At 42.7% G+C, this 14,148-nt stretch overlaps 1 protein-coding gene across 1 annotated transcript in view; it reads right to left on the bottom strand.

Moving 5' to 3' along the window:
- Positions 1–2,975: 2,975 nt before the first annotated feature.
- VPS45 (vacuolar protein sorting 45 homolog) overlaps positions 2,976–14,148 on the bottom strand; it is a 60,903-nt gene continuing 49,730 nt past the window's right edge. The window contains exon 15 of the mRNA XM_028502891.1: positions 2,976–3,612. Within this exon, the coding sequence (XP_028358692.1) occupies positions 3,525–3,612 (88 nt within the window). The 3' untranslated portion in view covers positions 2,976–3,524. The remainder of the gene's footprint in view (positions 3,613–14,148) is intronic.

Below are 14,148 nucleotides of genomic sequence, written 5' to 3'. Positions count from 1 at the left end.
TCATTAACCTGCATTGCTGCACTGCCTCATCATCCTGCCCCTACCTTAATTCACTCGGCATCCTTTGTCCTGATACTCACCCCTCTTTCCATACTCCATACTCTTCTCCAGCTGCTTTCTCTTTCACTGGGTGAACCTCAAGGCACCTGAATTAGAATCTATGAATTTCTACTGTTTCCAAAGACCAATTCTTAAGTGAGAAATCTCAGTGTAAGAGGTTTAAGGGTTCCTTTACACATATTCATATCACTGTCTTGTCACTGAGCTCAACACGCCGCACACACAAACCACAAAAATAACTCGAGCCAGTTTCCTTCGGTGGAGATAAAATACTGAGAGAACTCAAGATGTGGTTTCCTCCCAAACTTCATCACCATGGATAAGACACAACCGACAGTAAGGAGCTTTATTTATTTTTTAATTGTTGACACTATTACAGAACTCCCCCACTCCCCCCACCCTTTGCCTACCTTCACCCAGCCCGCCCAGTAGCTTTATTCTTCAATTGACTATTTTACAAGTAATTCCACATAAAGGAGGGAGAAGGGAGCTACAGAGATAAGGGCTTGTGAATGGCTGCCTGCAAGATTCCTGGACAGGAGGTATTATCCAAACGTTTGTTTAGCTAAAAACAAGTACCTTGGCTTTCGTAGAATGAATGGAACGTAGAGATTTTGACTAGGGCATTTCAATCGATGGAAGAGATGTCGTCAAAATCATATGAGACCTTAGTTAAAATGATCTTTTTTTAAATTAAATTTTACTTATTTTTCTACTGTTACTTTCTCTTTATTCCTTTTTTTAAAAGATTTTATTTATTTATTTTTTTTAGAGAGGGAAGGGAGGGAGACAGAGAGAGAAAGAGAGAGAGAGAGATATCAATGTGCAGTTGCTGGGGGTTATGGCCTGCAACCCAGGAATGTACCCTGGCTGGGAATCGAACCTGGGACACTTTGGTTCCCAGCCTGCGCTCAATCCGCTGAGCTACGCCAGCCAGGGCTTAAAATGATGTTTCTAAAGGGAAAAATAAAGGGCCAGTAATAACGTAATTAGCTTGGTAAATCTTAAATAAAAATGTAAGTCTTTGATCCTTATACAAAGAAATGCTTACTTCTGGTATCAAATATCTGAGTGTGAGACTCATTTCTTAGACTCCTTGATATTGTTAGTTGAGTAGGCATAATGGAAGCAGGCAAATGACAAGGAGAATGATATAAGAAAAGTTTCTGTTCTTATCCTTCTTATTTCAGAGTTATTGTGTTAAGGGGAAGGGAAGCACAGGTGCCCAGGCTCGGAGGGGCAGTTTCCTGTCTGTTTGAAAGGACCATGTAACTTATAAATGTTGCATTCAAAATACTGCCTCCCTAAGTCTCACTTTTTAATCATTATTAAAAAAAAAGAATTTTAAAGAAGTACCTATATTGACCGCAACACAAAGAAAACAATCTAGCCCTGGCTGGTGTCACTCAGTGGATTGAGTGTCAGTCTGTGAACCAAAGGGTCCAGGGTTCGATTCCCAGGCAGAGCACATGCCTGGGTTGTAGGCCAGGGCCCCAGTTGGGGTGCATGAGAGGCAACCACACATTGATGTTTCTCTCCCTCTCTGTCTCCCTCCCTCCCCCTCTCTCTAAAAATAAATAAATGTTAAAAAAAACCCCAACAACCTAGAGCTTAACTCTCAGCTGTAATGTGGATGAAAGTCTAGGGCAGTAGTGTCCAACCCACGGCCCATGGGCCGCATGCAGCCCAGGATGGCTGTGAATGCAGCCCAACACAAAATTGTAAATTTACTTAAAACATTGAGGGTTTTTTTTTTTTTTTGTGATTACGTGTTTCAGTGTATTTAACGATTTAATGTGTGGTCCAAGACAACTCATCTAAAGTGGCCCAGAGATGCCAAAGGTTGGACACCCCCCGAGGCTTCCCGAGTGTAAGGTAAAGAAACTGATTAACGCGGTGGGAGGGTTGACGGGAATCCAACCATTTTGTGAGGTGATTTTGTATCCCCAACTTGGAGAAGGAATCAATTGTATTTGCTACTATTAGTTAATTTCATTGAGTGCTTTGGTGTTCTAAGTGCTTTATTTCTTTTTTTTTATGTTTCTTTATTGTTGTTCAAGAACAGTTGTCTCCATTTCCCCCCCATCTCACCCCCTGCCCCACACACACATCAGCCATCCCCACCTCTCACCCTCAGTCCTACTCTCCTTTGGCTTTGTCCATGCGTTCTTTATACATGTTCCTCGACGACCCTTCCCCCTCCCCCCCCCCATTATCCCCTCCCCCCTCCCCTCTGGTTGCTGTCAGTTTGTTCTTCATTTCAATGTCTGTGATTATACTTTGCTTGCTTGCTTGTTTTGTTGATTAGGTTCTGCTTATAGGTGAGATCATATGGTATTTCTGTTTCACCACCTTGCCTATTTCACTTAACATAATGTTCTCCAGATCCATTCATGCTGTCACAAGGGGTAGGAGCTCTTTCTTTCTTTGTGCTGCATAGTATTCCAGATGTACTATCTGATCTCATTTAATCCTTACAATCCTATGAGGAAGGTACTTTATTACTCTTGTTTTATATATGAGGAAACTGAGACACAAAGAGACTAAATGACATTCTCAAAGCCACATAACTGTGATACAGATTTGAGTCTTGGCTAGCTGATGCTTGGGAATGTTTATCAACACAAAAGAAAGGTAAAAAAAAATAGAAAAGGCTTACCAAGAAGCGATTGTGCTGTGGTGTTTTTGCTATGACTTGAGGATGCCATTGTTTCCTGGTGTTAATGACATTGTCACTTTCCATTGTTTTTAAGAGAAGTGAAACTGACACCAGAGTTTATTATTGCCTTGATACACTTTAAACATCCTTTGGGTAGAGGCAATGGCTTCTCTATGTTTGGTGTAAAGCCAGCTCACGCTTCACCTCCTGAATTCCCAGAAGCAGTTATTAACCCCAAGCAAAAACAAATCACGTGTATCTTTTCACAAAGTGGATTTTTATTGTAGTCATACACGTTTCTCAGTGCCACAGAAAAATGCAATTTTTGGATGACTCTCTACAAAACATGGTGAGTTTTCAGAAATGTCCTGTGCAGGAATGTGGTTAGTGCCAAGTAAAGGGGTCAAGAGGAGGGAGAACATGTAGCATGTACATCAAATGATTGCTTTTTAAAACACCTCCAAGCTCTCTCAACCCTTTTGTCAAGTAAGATCCCAACAAATTCATCAGAAACAGAAGAGATTGTGCTATTAAATACAAGGGATACATTTATTTATTTATTTGGTAAAGAAACCATGAGAAAAGTGGGCTGGGCTGGGCTTAGATGTATTCTCAGCTCATCACCGGAATTCCGTCTTGGTGTCCGTGCCAACAGTTCAGGAGCCAGCGGGCTGCCTGGAGGTGGGTTATAGGGGCGAGCACAAAACCCGGGGCTCTTCTCCTCCAGCACCTCCGGTCAGTGCGAGAGCCTGCGGCGAGGCAGGAGCGGAAGCTGCGCCATTCTCCTTGCCTTTCCATCTCCGGCTCACCTTCTGCTTGCTGACCTTGACGGAGCCTGAGAGCTCTCCTTGCTTCGGCTGTGCAGTCCAGAAGACAGGACTTCCTCTAGGAAACTAACCAGTAGATTGGAGGTTACTCAAAGGAAAAAATAAGAAAGCATCTCTCCAAACAGAATATCTTGCTCATGACATCTAACTAGATGGGGAGATATGACTCTCACGCAAGAAGTCCTGGTCTGACGTCTGGGTGTGGGGTGGAAGCACCCGTTCGGCGCTGACCAGAGGGGGAGCTCTTCGCGCTCTTCCCCGAGTTCTCATTGCGTCTTTTAGCATTAAACTCGTGAGAGCTGTCAAGACTAATATTTCGAGTTTGAAATATCTAGTTAGGGACTCGGAATGTTTAAGCACAAGGCTACTGTATTAACTCAGAACCATGTTACATGAGCACCTCTTACTATTATTAATTATTATTATTTTGAACCAAACCATGTTCTTGAGGGCCTTCAGGGGAGGGTGGAAGGGGTCGAGGGACAGTGAGACCCCATGTCCTTGGCCCGGCCGCCCAGGGTCTCCCGGCTTTACGGCCCCCGGAAGCTACACATTCTCTCGCGCCTGCCCCAGAACCTGTGCCGCCAGCCTCTTCTCTATTCAGTCCTCTCTCCTAAGCGGCACCAGAGTTAATTTTCTAAAATGCAGAATATGTCCTGTTGCATACTTGCCCCTCTCCTGCTTTAAAACCTTCTTTTTTGTCTATAGACTAATGTACTGATTAAAATCAAGGCCATTCATATTGTGGCATGATAATAACTAATACTTGTATTTACTTTGTTCTGAGAACCGTTTTCAGCCATATGTGGACGTGTGTATATGCATGAAATAGAGGCTGTTACTCTCATTTACAAAATTAAGAAACCAACCTACAGAGAGGTTAAGTGACTGCCAAGGCCACAACAGCTAAGTTGCTCGGCTGGGATTCGAACCCAGGCTGTAGAAGACGTGCCCTTCAGCACCACACGATACCGCCTCTCACTTGGCTGGTTCTGACTCCCACCGAGCAGCCTATGTGCCACCTGTGCCCAGCCTCTCATGGTTCCCTAGACATGCTGTGAGCTGTCATACCTTTACGCTTTTGCTCTTAGTGTGCCCCGTGTCCGAAATGACAGACTACCCTTTGTGGGTGAAATCCTTTTTTTTTTCTTTAAAGCTGAGGATTAAAAGTCACCTTTTCTGTGAAGCCTTCCCAAACTCCTGCATGCTGGGCGAATCATGCCCATCACGATGGTCACTTGGCCCTAGTGCTGTTTTAACACCGTACTGCTATGGACGAGGGACTCTCCATGTCACTGTTGTCACAACAGAGTGGGACGGTTGCTCCTGGGGGCGGAACTCAGACTTACTGAGCTTGGACCTCCAGGGCTTAGCACAGAGGCTGACACCTAGTAGGTGCTCACTAGAGGTGCTCGGACTGAATGAATTTAAACAACATAGCTACCCCCTGGCAAGAGAGCCGTCTCCATGACAGGAGTTTCCTGGGCAGCATGTTCGAGTACGTTGGACTCGCTCTCAGGAGGCAGATCTGTAGCAGACGGAGGGTTGGAGGAGTGACCAGGTACTTTGTTAATACCATTGCTTCGTAGTTCTAGACCTGGAAGATGCTGAGCTTACAGGACTTAAGGTCCAAACCCATTTGCAAAAGAAAAGAAAATGGTGAGATAGAGGAAAAGGAGTAGAAGCAAATCTGGCCTGGCTTTTTGGCCAGTTGGGCTGGAGATACTTGGAGGTCAGAAAATGACTTTTAGTAAGAATGAAACACATGTGATGGGAAACACTATAGGAATTTCCCAGGTGATCTCTGCTTCACTTCAGAATCTGCTACATGGTGAAGGAAAGGAGTAACTTCCCTGAAATTATACATAAAGACCCTCCTCTGTGTATTAGCAAGACCCCACATTCTTAACTGCAGGGAAAACACTTTATATTTTCCAAGCCTGATTTTGTTTCCCAGGGCCATCGTGGCTTTTTAAAAAGTATCTATTTGGGGCCTTTGATGAGTCATGGCAGAATGCTTTAACAATTACGGACGATGAACATATTGGCTTCTGTACCCCAAATTTAGACCATGTTTAACAACAACAACAAAAAAGGATTTTTCTTTTCTAGGGTTGCCTTAAGTCAGTCTCACTTAAAAAGCAAACTCAAAAACCCCCTTCTCCGGTGGTGCTATAATCCAATCCAAAGTCTCAGTCTGTAACAGGTCTTCACTGAGCATCATTATGAGGCAGGCACTGAGCCGGGGGTCGAATGAACGCTTGTGATGCTCTCCTTTAAGGGACTCTCAGTCAGAGACAGACACACAACCACGACCTGACAAGACCTGGTAGAATAGGGATGGCACCAAGCGCCCACCTGAGGGGTTAATGCCCATGCCTGTGCTGGTCTGTGCCGTCACCACGGGTGCTTTCCCAGTGCGGGGGGAAGAAGGAAGGTGGGCAGATGAAAGCCCTGATTTTTAAAAGTCAACCTCAAAAAAAGTCTTGCATCCCACACAGAAAAACAAATCTCACTTTTAAGTCTTTGCAAGAGCCTAGAGACTGACACAGGATTTAAAATTTTAGTTACTAAAGTAATTGAGCAGAACAACTGTGTTCCCAAACAAAGCTACAACAGGACAAAAACTGTCTGCCTCTTCCTATTTTGTCACTATACTCCACAGACAGAAATCACACGGGGTTTTCTTATTATACCAAGGACACCAAGGGAATCTGGACTCAAATCTGAAGAGTGCTACCGTGGAAAAAAAAATGAGTGGAATTTCTGGGGAGCAGGAAGGTAGAAAAAGATTTTGGGGAAAATAATGAGAAAAAAATAAACCTCAACATATTTGCTTTAATGGAGTAATAAGCCTTCTAATTACAACCACACACTGAGCTAGAGATGCTGGAATATGGGAATGGGTGAGAAGGATAGGATAAAACTTTTCTTAGCTTAAAAGACTGAAAACTCCCCTCTCCATTCCTACTGCTTCCAGTTTGCAGAGCCTCTACTGTGTTTCAGACCCTCTGCTTCTGCGTGACGCTCCTCCCTCTGCCCCGGAGGCTGTGCCACCCCTCGCGCTTTATGTAGTGAAACTGCGTCTTTTCGAACCCAGCTCTACATTTTGGCTCCCCTAAGGAATTCGTTTGTCTGCATGCCCATTTTTCACATAAGCCTATGAGTTTTGGGGGGCACAAGCGCTACCTGGGATACAATCCTTTTGTAAAAATTTAAAAATAGTACATGTAGAGATCAAATCTTAATTCTGCTCCCCATGACTCTTTCCAGAGATAACAATTTGATCAACAATTGTTTATTAAGTGCCTGCTACATGCCAGACAGTGTTCTAGAAGCTGAGAATGCACTAATAAACAAAGTATATAAAAAATCTGCCCTCGAGTAATTTATGTACCAATGGGGGAGGGAAAATAAACAAAATTAATAATTAAAATGTAACAACGGTGAACACATGTCACTCACCGTACGCGAGGTACTGCCCTAACGAGGTGGAAACTACGGCACTTTACCAAGAAACCGAGGCACAGAGAGGTCAAGGTCTTGCATCCTGAAAGTGAGAGCTGGGACACAAACCCAGAAAATCTGGCTTCAGACTTAGTTCTTAAAAAAAAAATTATTAGGGAGGTCGGGGGCATGTGGGGAAGGGTGCAGGGCGGGTAAATGGCGATGGACAAAGGAGTGACTTGGGGTGGCGAACACACAGTACAGTGTACAGATGATGTGTTGTGGAATTGTGTGTGCACTTAAAACTGCATGATTTTGGTAACCAGTGTCACCCCAATAAATTCAATAAAAAGGAAAAAAAATGTTCAAGTGATTGGGGTGACACTGGTTACTAGGATTATGTACATTTCTAGTGTACCATTCAGTACCATCCATATGTCCTCTTCCCCATGAGGCTACACTGGCTGGCTGTAGCATGTCAGATGAAGACAAGGCGACAGACACAAATAAGGTAGGTTTGGAGGAGAGTTGAAGGTGTGGTTGGTGGTGCGAGATTTTAAAACCTAGTGGTCAAGGGAGGCCTCACAGAGCAGCTGACACCTGAGCCAAGAGCTGATCGAGGCCACGGAGCGTAACCTGGAGGAAGAGCGAGTGCAAGGCCTGGCGGGTTCGGGGACAGCAGGAGGCTCGTGTGGCTGAGTGAAGTGAATGGGTGCTGGGTAGGAGGAGATGAGATGAGAGATGTTAAGGAAGGAGGTGGAGGGGAGTGTGAAGGCAATAGTCCAGGATCCCAAAAATAGGAGAAATGAGCAAAAGAGAGAGAGAAAAGGAGTGGCCGTGAGGTTGGAGGACCAGCAGAATTTAGTTTCTGGAAGCTAAGTGATAAAATTGTTTCAAAATGAAGGGACTGATCACCTGCTTGATCAGCTGCTTGAGAGGTCAAATGAAATGAGCGCCAAAAGCTGCCTCTGGGATTAGCCACCCGGAGGCTACTCCAGCAGCAATTTCATCAGGAACAAGGAAAAAGGCTGGCATTCAACATCTATGTCTGAGAATTGTAGGAACCTCACACCCTCACTGATGCCTACTGTGCCCATAAAGAAGTTCTCACTACTTCTCAAACGTGCCGTACCACCTTCCCCTCCGTCCTTAGCTGTGTTGTTCCCTCAGTCCCCACGCTCTTTCTTCCGATGGAAATCCAGCTTCTTCTTCTTTGAGGTTTGGCTCCAACGCTATCTTCTCTGTGAAGCATTTCCGGATTACTGTGCCAGAATTAACTGTTTCTATTTAGGACATGTTTTATTTAACTTACATACATTAACACTTCTCAAATTTTTGTACCTAAAAGCCCCTAACAACAGAAGAGAGAGAATGGATTACTCTTTGAGGGTCCAAATTAGTTTACAGCTTACATCTTTCTTTGTGGTCTGGTGTTTTGTTTTAAAAAATACCCAATTTTATTTTCCCTAAAGGAACCTTTACATTTTGAGATAAATATATTTTAAGGTACTTATCAGTTAAGTTATTTAATTCTACCCCCAAAATGCCCCCAAATTTTATGAAAATAGACACTCCAAAAGATGTATCACGTTCATTTTGTGCCTCCCTGAGTGCCGGGGACTAACCGTACCCTAAATTGAGAAATACACATTTGCTTGGCTTCCCAGCTGGACCATTAGGTCACCGAAGACAGGGACCTCTTATTCTCTCTGTATTTCAGTCACTCCCTTGAACTGTAACCTGTATAAAGCAGCTACTTAATAAATATCTTCCCTCTTGCTAACAACATAATTATAACACTCAGTTAATCTCCTTGGCTCACACTTCTTCTTGCTGCTCTTTAATAGAAGCAAAAGTACTAGTAAACACCACAAAAAACCAACCACTCAAATCCCTGTGGACAGTGAATGGAGAAGTAAGCTGTGGTACGCTCACAAAATGGAAATGTTACACAGCGCTGAAAATGTGTGAACACGGTTACACGGAATACAGGTGGACCTTAGAAGCAGTGCTGAGTGAAAAAAAAGGTACTATTTTTATAAGGCTCAAAAATAAGCAAAACTAAACAGCGCACCATTTAGAAATACAAAGGTAAATGATAAAAATATTCACCACCCCCTTCCCCAGTAAAGCAAGGGAACTAAACACAAAATGTAGGATGCTGGTTGCATGTTGCAGGGAGATGGGGGATGTTAATCAGAGGGAAACTGACAGACAGATCCATGTTACTGGCAATATCCTAGCTCTTGGGTTAGGTGAAAGATTCTAGGCTCTTCCTTATTATATTGACTAACATATGTTGCATATATTCTTTTATAAATATGAAACATTATAGTAGAATCCAATAAAGAAAAAGCTGAATGGGTTTCTTTACTCTGGAGTTCCTGGAATCTTTAATATGCTAATGTGAATTGTGAATTTTCACGAGAAGGATATAGCACTTTCCAAACAAAATTTCTGTGGAAGAGACCTCGGAAAACATGAAATTAGGATATAAAATAAATGGTTCCTTGATTACAGCCAATTTCACTGAGGTTATTTCATCCTATGACGCTTTCCTACCAACAACGTTAACTACCTGCTAAAAATACAGCTGCTCCTTCCCAGTTCCCACCTTAGTACTGGATGCCTGGTTCATGAAAAAAAAAAAACAAAAACAAAAAACAAAGCAAAGCAAAACAAATCAATACAGCCCTTTGCCCCATTTCCTCCCCTACTGAGAAGAAATAGGACAAAGAGAGCAACCAGTGGGATTCTGCACGTGTGCAGGGCTGTGCACATTTCACTGCTCGGAGCACCGTGAGGGCAGAGAGGGCTGCCTTCGCAGTCCACAGGGCAAGAGACTCATTCCTCAGGCCACTGGCCACACAGAGGTCTGAAAGGAGGTTATCATCTGAGAACGAAAAGAGCCACAGATGTACTTTCTCACCACTGGGAACATGAGAGACTGCGTCAACTTGTCAGAGCAACCGCAACTACAGGAATGGAAATGGTGACTACCGTAAAAAAGTACAAGAAAGCAAGCCCCAGATAACCTACCTGTGGAAAGTCTGGATGCTGGAGACTCTATGCAAGTCTGTGAATTACAGAGGCCCTGGCTCTGAGGGCCTCAAAGGGAAATTTTAAGTGAGCGCAAATGGAAACTGAGCTACTACGCTTTTGTCTCCTCACAGACCACAGAAGTCATCTGGCACTCGGACTGCCTTCACAGTACATTTTATCACTGCCCCTGCACATTCCTACTTGGGATAGTAATACAGTTCTGCTCTGGAATTATGTGAAAGTGAGCGTTCTCAAAACAAGTGATTCAGAAGTATGCGTGCTGACACAGGTGGTGATGACGAATATCCAGTCTTTTTTTTACTTTATTTCTCCCAAATTCGAGAGTAGTGGCGGCAGCAGTACATTGATTGAGTGCGTACCCTGTGCCAAACTCTCCTCTAAGCATTTCACATGTACAGAATCTTCCAGTCACACAATAGTGATAGGAAGTAGCCACTATCACCCCATTTTACTGTTGAGGAAACTGAGGCACAGAAAGTTAAACACAGTGGTACCTTGGTGAGCTAGTGGCAACGGATGACGCATCTTTTCTCACAATGCCATGAGTACCAGGTCCGATGAGTTCTGAAGCCCCCGGGGACTGAGTTTGACTGTAATTTGTCTAAGGTCATGCAAGTGGATACCTGGCAAAACTGGGATTTAAAAAAATCCCAATGAAGAGCACTGGAGCCCAGGCTTTTAATTGCTATGCTGCACTGCCTCTTAAAAGACCCGAGTACCAGAGGGGGTTTATGAATAACAGATCCTGTGCTGCCCAAAAGCTCTAACGCTGATGCGAGTGGGGAACATGGGTCCTGGCGGATGCATCGCTCGAGGGGGAGGCGGTACAGCTTTGGCAGAGGAGTGGCACCTCAGGGTGCGCTGAGGCCAATCAACTCGATGCTTTGCTCTTTAATAATCTCAGTGGCATCATGTTGACAACTTTTAAGAATCTGTATAACATTTTTTGCGATCATAAAAAATTAGGACTCTAGATAATATAGGAAATGATGTAAATGAGTCACTTTTGTGTCACTATACAGCATTTTGGAGCTTTCCTTTCAATTTTTAAATTTTTATTGTTTAACTCAACAAATCCAAATATACAAATGCTGTATTGGGTCTTACATACTACACAAAAAAGGGTATCCTGTAACCTTGTAAGAGATGAGACAATTTTCCTAAAACACAAAACATTCCAGCTGCAAGAAACAGAAACCCATTCAAACTTGCTAATTAAGCCAAACAAGAAAGTGCCCTAGATGGCGAGATGGCTGGGCTGGGGGTCTGTCCCTGAGCGGGGAGATCAGTGCCTGGGAAGCGCCGGGCCGGAGCTGGGGCTGCCCTGACACCAGGCAGTCTTTACTGCTGCCTCTCTCGTTTCTTGGCCACTTTTAGTTTCACACTGTTTATCTATCTTTTTGCTCTGCATTTGAGTTGAAGTGAACTTTTTAAACCAACTTTTTCCATATAAATGGATGATTTTTAAATTTACTTTTTTTTTAGTCTTCAATATGCTTTTCTTTTTTTTTCATTTTTTTAAAAAAACATTTATGCTATTACAGTTGTTCCCATTTTTTCTCCCTTTCCCCACCTCCACCCAGCCCCACCCTCTCCCCTCCCTTAAATTTAAATATATTTTTAAGAATCAGGAGCAGCTAACCTCAGTTTTGGCAAGGGCGTGGTGTGCAGGTGTGAAATGGTAAAACTTTTCTGGCAAGCAAATCGGTAATTTAGCATCTCACAGCCGCAGGCACTTCGTCTCAGCGTTGCCGGTGGCACATGATCACCCAAACTGGGGCTTGGATTCCTTGCTCTATGACTTAAGGCAAATCACTTAATTTCTCCACGTTCCAGTTTCTCGTTTAAAAACTGGGATCACAACAATATCACCTCTTGGGTCGTGCAGATTAAATGAGTTAACCTGTGTAACGCAGTCAGCACATTGTTTGGACTACAGTGTATGCTCAAGTATTACGATCCCCAGTAAACAACTGGACCAGTGAACAACTGAACAAGAGTATACAGTGCATCTACATAAAATGATGTTTCTTACAGCACTGTTTATAAGAGTGAGAAATTATGAACACTGAACATCAACCAATTTTTGTTTTGTTCACCACTGTATATCTAGTCTCAAGATAGCTCCTGGAATACAGTAGGTGCTCAATAAGTATTTGTTGAGTGAACAACAAACTGAGGTATGGTTAAATAAACTATGGCACAATAGATAACAGAATGCTATTCAGTTATTAAAAATGACACATATGAGTATTTTCATTGGAAGTACATGGATAGTATATTCCCTTCTATTTAAAATATAAGTGGCCCTGGCTGGTGTGGTTCAGTGGACTGAGCACCAGCCTGCAAACCAAATACTTGAGTTCCGGGTGAGGGCACATGCCTGGGTTGCGGGCCAGGTCTCCTTTGGGGGCGTGCTGGAGGCAACTGATTGATGTACCTCTCACACATTGATGTTTCTTTCCCTCTCTCTCTCTCTCTTTTTACATTAATAGAAAAAGGTCTAAGAGGCTGTATATCAAGATGTCGACATTTCCTATAGTGCGATGATAACAGCATGGATATTTTTATCTTCTTTTTTCCTTAGCTGTATTTAAATCTTTTTTCCTGCAAGGATTATGCATTGCTTTTGTAATGAAAAGTTATTTTTAATTGAAAAAAATGTTCCAGTGCACAAATAAGTTAGAATCAGGGGACATGATATTTGAATTGTGGGTTAAATTCAAAATTTTTAAAAAGCATCTTATTAAGAGTTATTCATTTATATGCCTATTTTCCCATTAGACACTGAGATCCTTAAGGACACAGACTATGCACCATCTTTCCAGCACCTTGCACACAGCCTCACACTCAGCACTCACACGCGCTGGCCAGTGACAGGCGATGCGCTCCATCACAGGAGGAAAGTAAACGCCCCCCAGAATCTCTACGAAGATGGTGATGGTTCCCACAGTTTCAAGGCTGATCCTGACATGCCCAAAAGTGAAGAAGAGTCTTCTCTGGATTCCTGACCCTTTGAAATGCAAAGTCTGTCACAGGATCCTAATTTTTCTGTAAATAATTCAGAGATCGTACCAACTCGTGGTTACAGGAGAAGGTCCAAGTTTCTAGTGTTACCTGTTTAGGTAGAAATCTGTAAGTACCTGTCAATGATATCATTCAGCCCTTTCGCAGCCTCAAATGTATTTAGAGAAATTCAAAATGCCAACTGTTTTCTAAGCCCTAATCAGTACTCTCTACAAAAGCATTAATATTACTGACTTTCTCTGAACTGTATTATCATCAACATTTAGGCATCGTCTTGGGTAGTGATGAAACTAACAGCAGCCAGTAGTTAATCAAGTTCTTTTTTATTCAAAGAGCAATACTGTGATAAACCTCATTCTTAACTGTCTTTGAATGGCAAAAATCTTAAAACAAAACTAAATGACTCCTCACTTTTGTACCATTTTTCCCCTCCTGCTTTCATTTACAGTATTTCCCTGGAGGCGGAAGGCTTCGCATACTGGCTGTTTGTTAGCTCGGTAACTCTGGACCAGGTGCTCCTCTATACCTCAGTTTCCTCATCTGAAAAATGAGGTTGATGATAATAATAAAAATATCGACCTTGTTACAAAATTAGAGGGGGAAAGCAGCACTACCCAATAAAAATATAAAACAAGTCACATATGTCAGCTGCTATATAATTTTAATTATTTTAATAAACACATTAAAAAGGTAAGAAATAAGTAAAATTAATTGTAATAGCATATGAATTAACCCACACATCCAAACATTATCAACTTAAAAATTATTAATGAGATATTTTGTACCTTTTGGGGTACTAAGTCTTTGAAACCCAGTATATGTTTATCCTTGCAGCACGCCTCAGATCAGACTAGCCACATTTCAGGTGCTGAAGAGCTACACGTGGGCAGTGGCTACCTCACTGGATTGCACAAGTGCAGAGTATTAAAACAGTGTCTAGCACATAGTATGTGCTAAATAAATGCTAGTTCTCAGTATCATCATAACCCCCTCTTAGGAAAAGCTGCAGATCAGTGTTTCTGAAAGCGTGTGCCTCATAGCACCAGCTAATACCAGGAGGTTCTA

The sequence above is a fragment of the Phyllostomus discolor genome, chromosome 14 (genome assembly GCF_004126475.2).
Source record: "Phyllostomus discolor isolate MPI-MPIP mPhyDis1 chromosome 14, mPhyDis1.pri.v3, whole genome shotgun sequence".
Classification (NCBI taxonomy): Eukaryota; Metazoa; Chordata; class Mammalia; order Chiroptera; family Phyllostomidae; genus Phyllostomus; species Phyllostomus discolor.
This window is presented reverse-complemented; position numbering and strand designations above follow the sequence as displayed.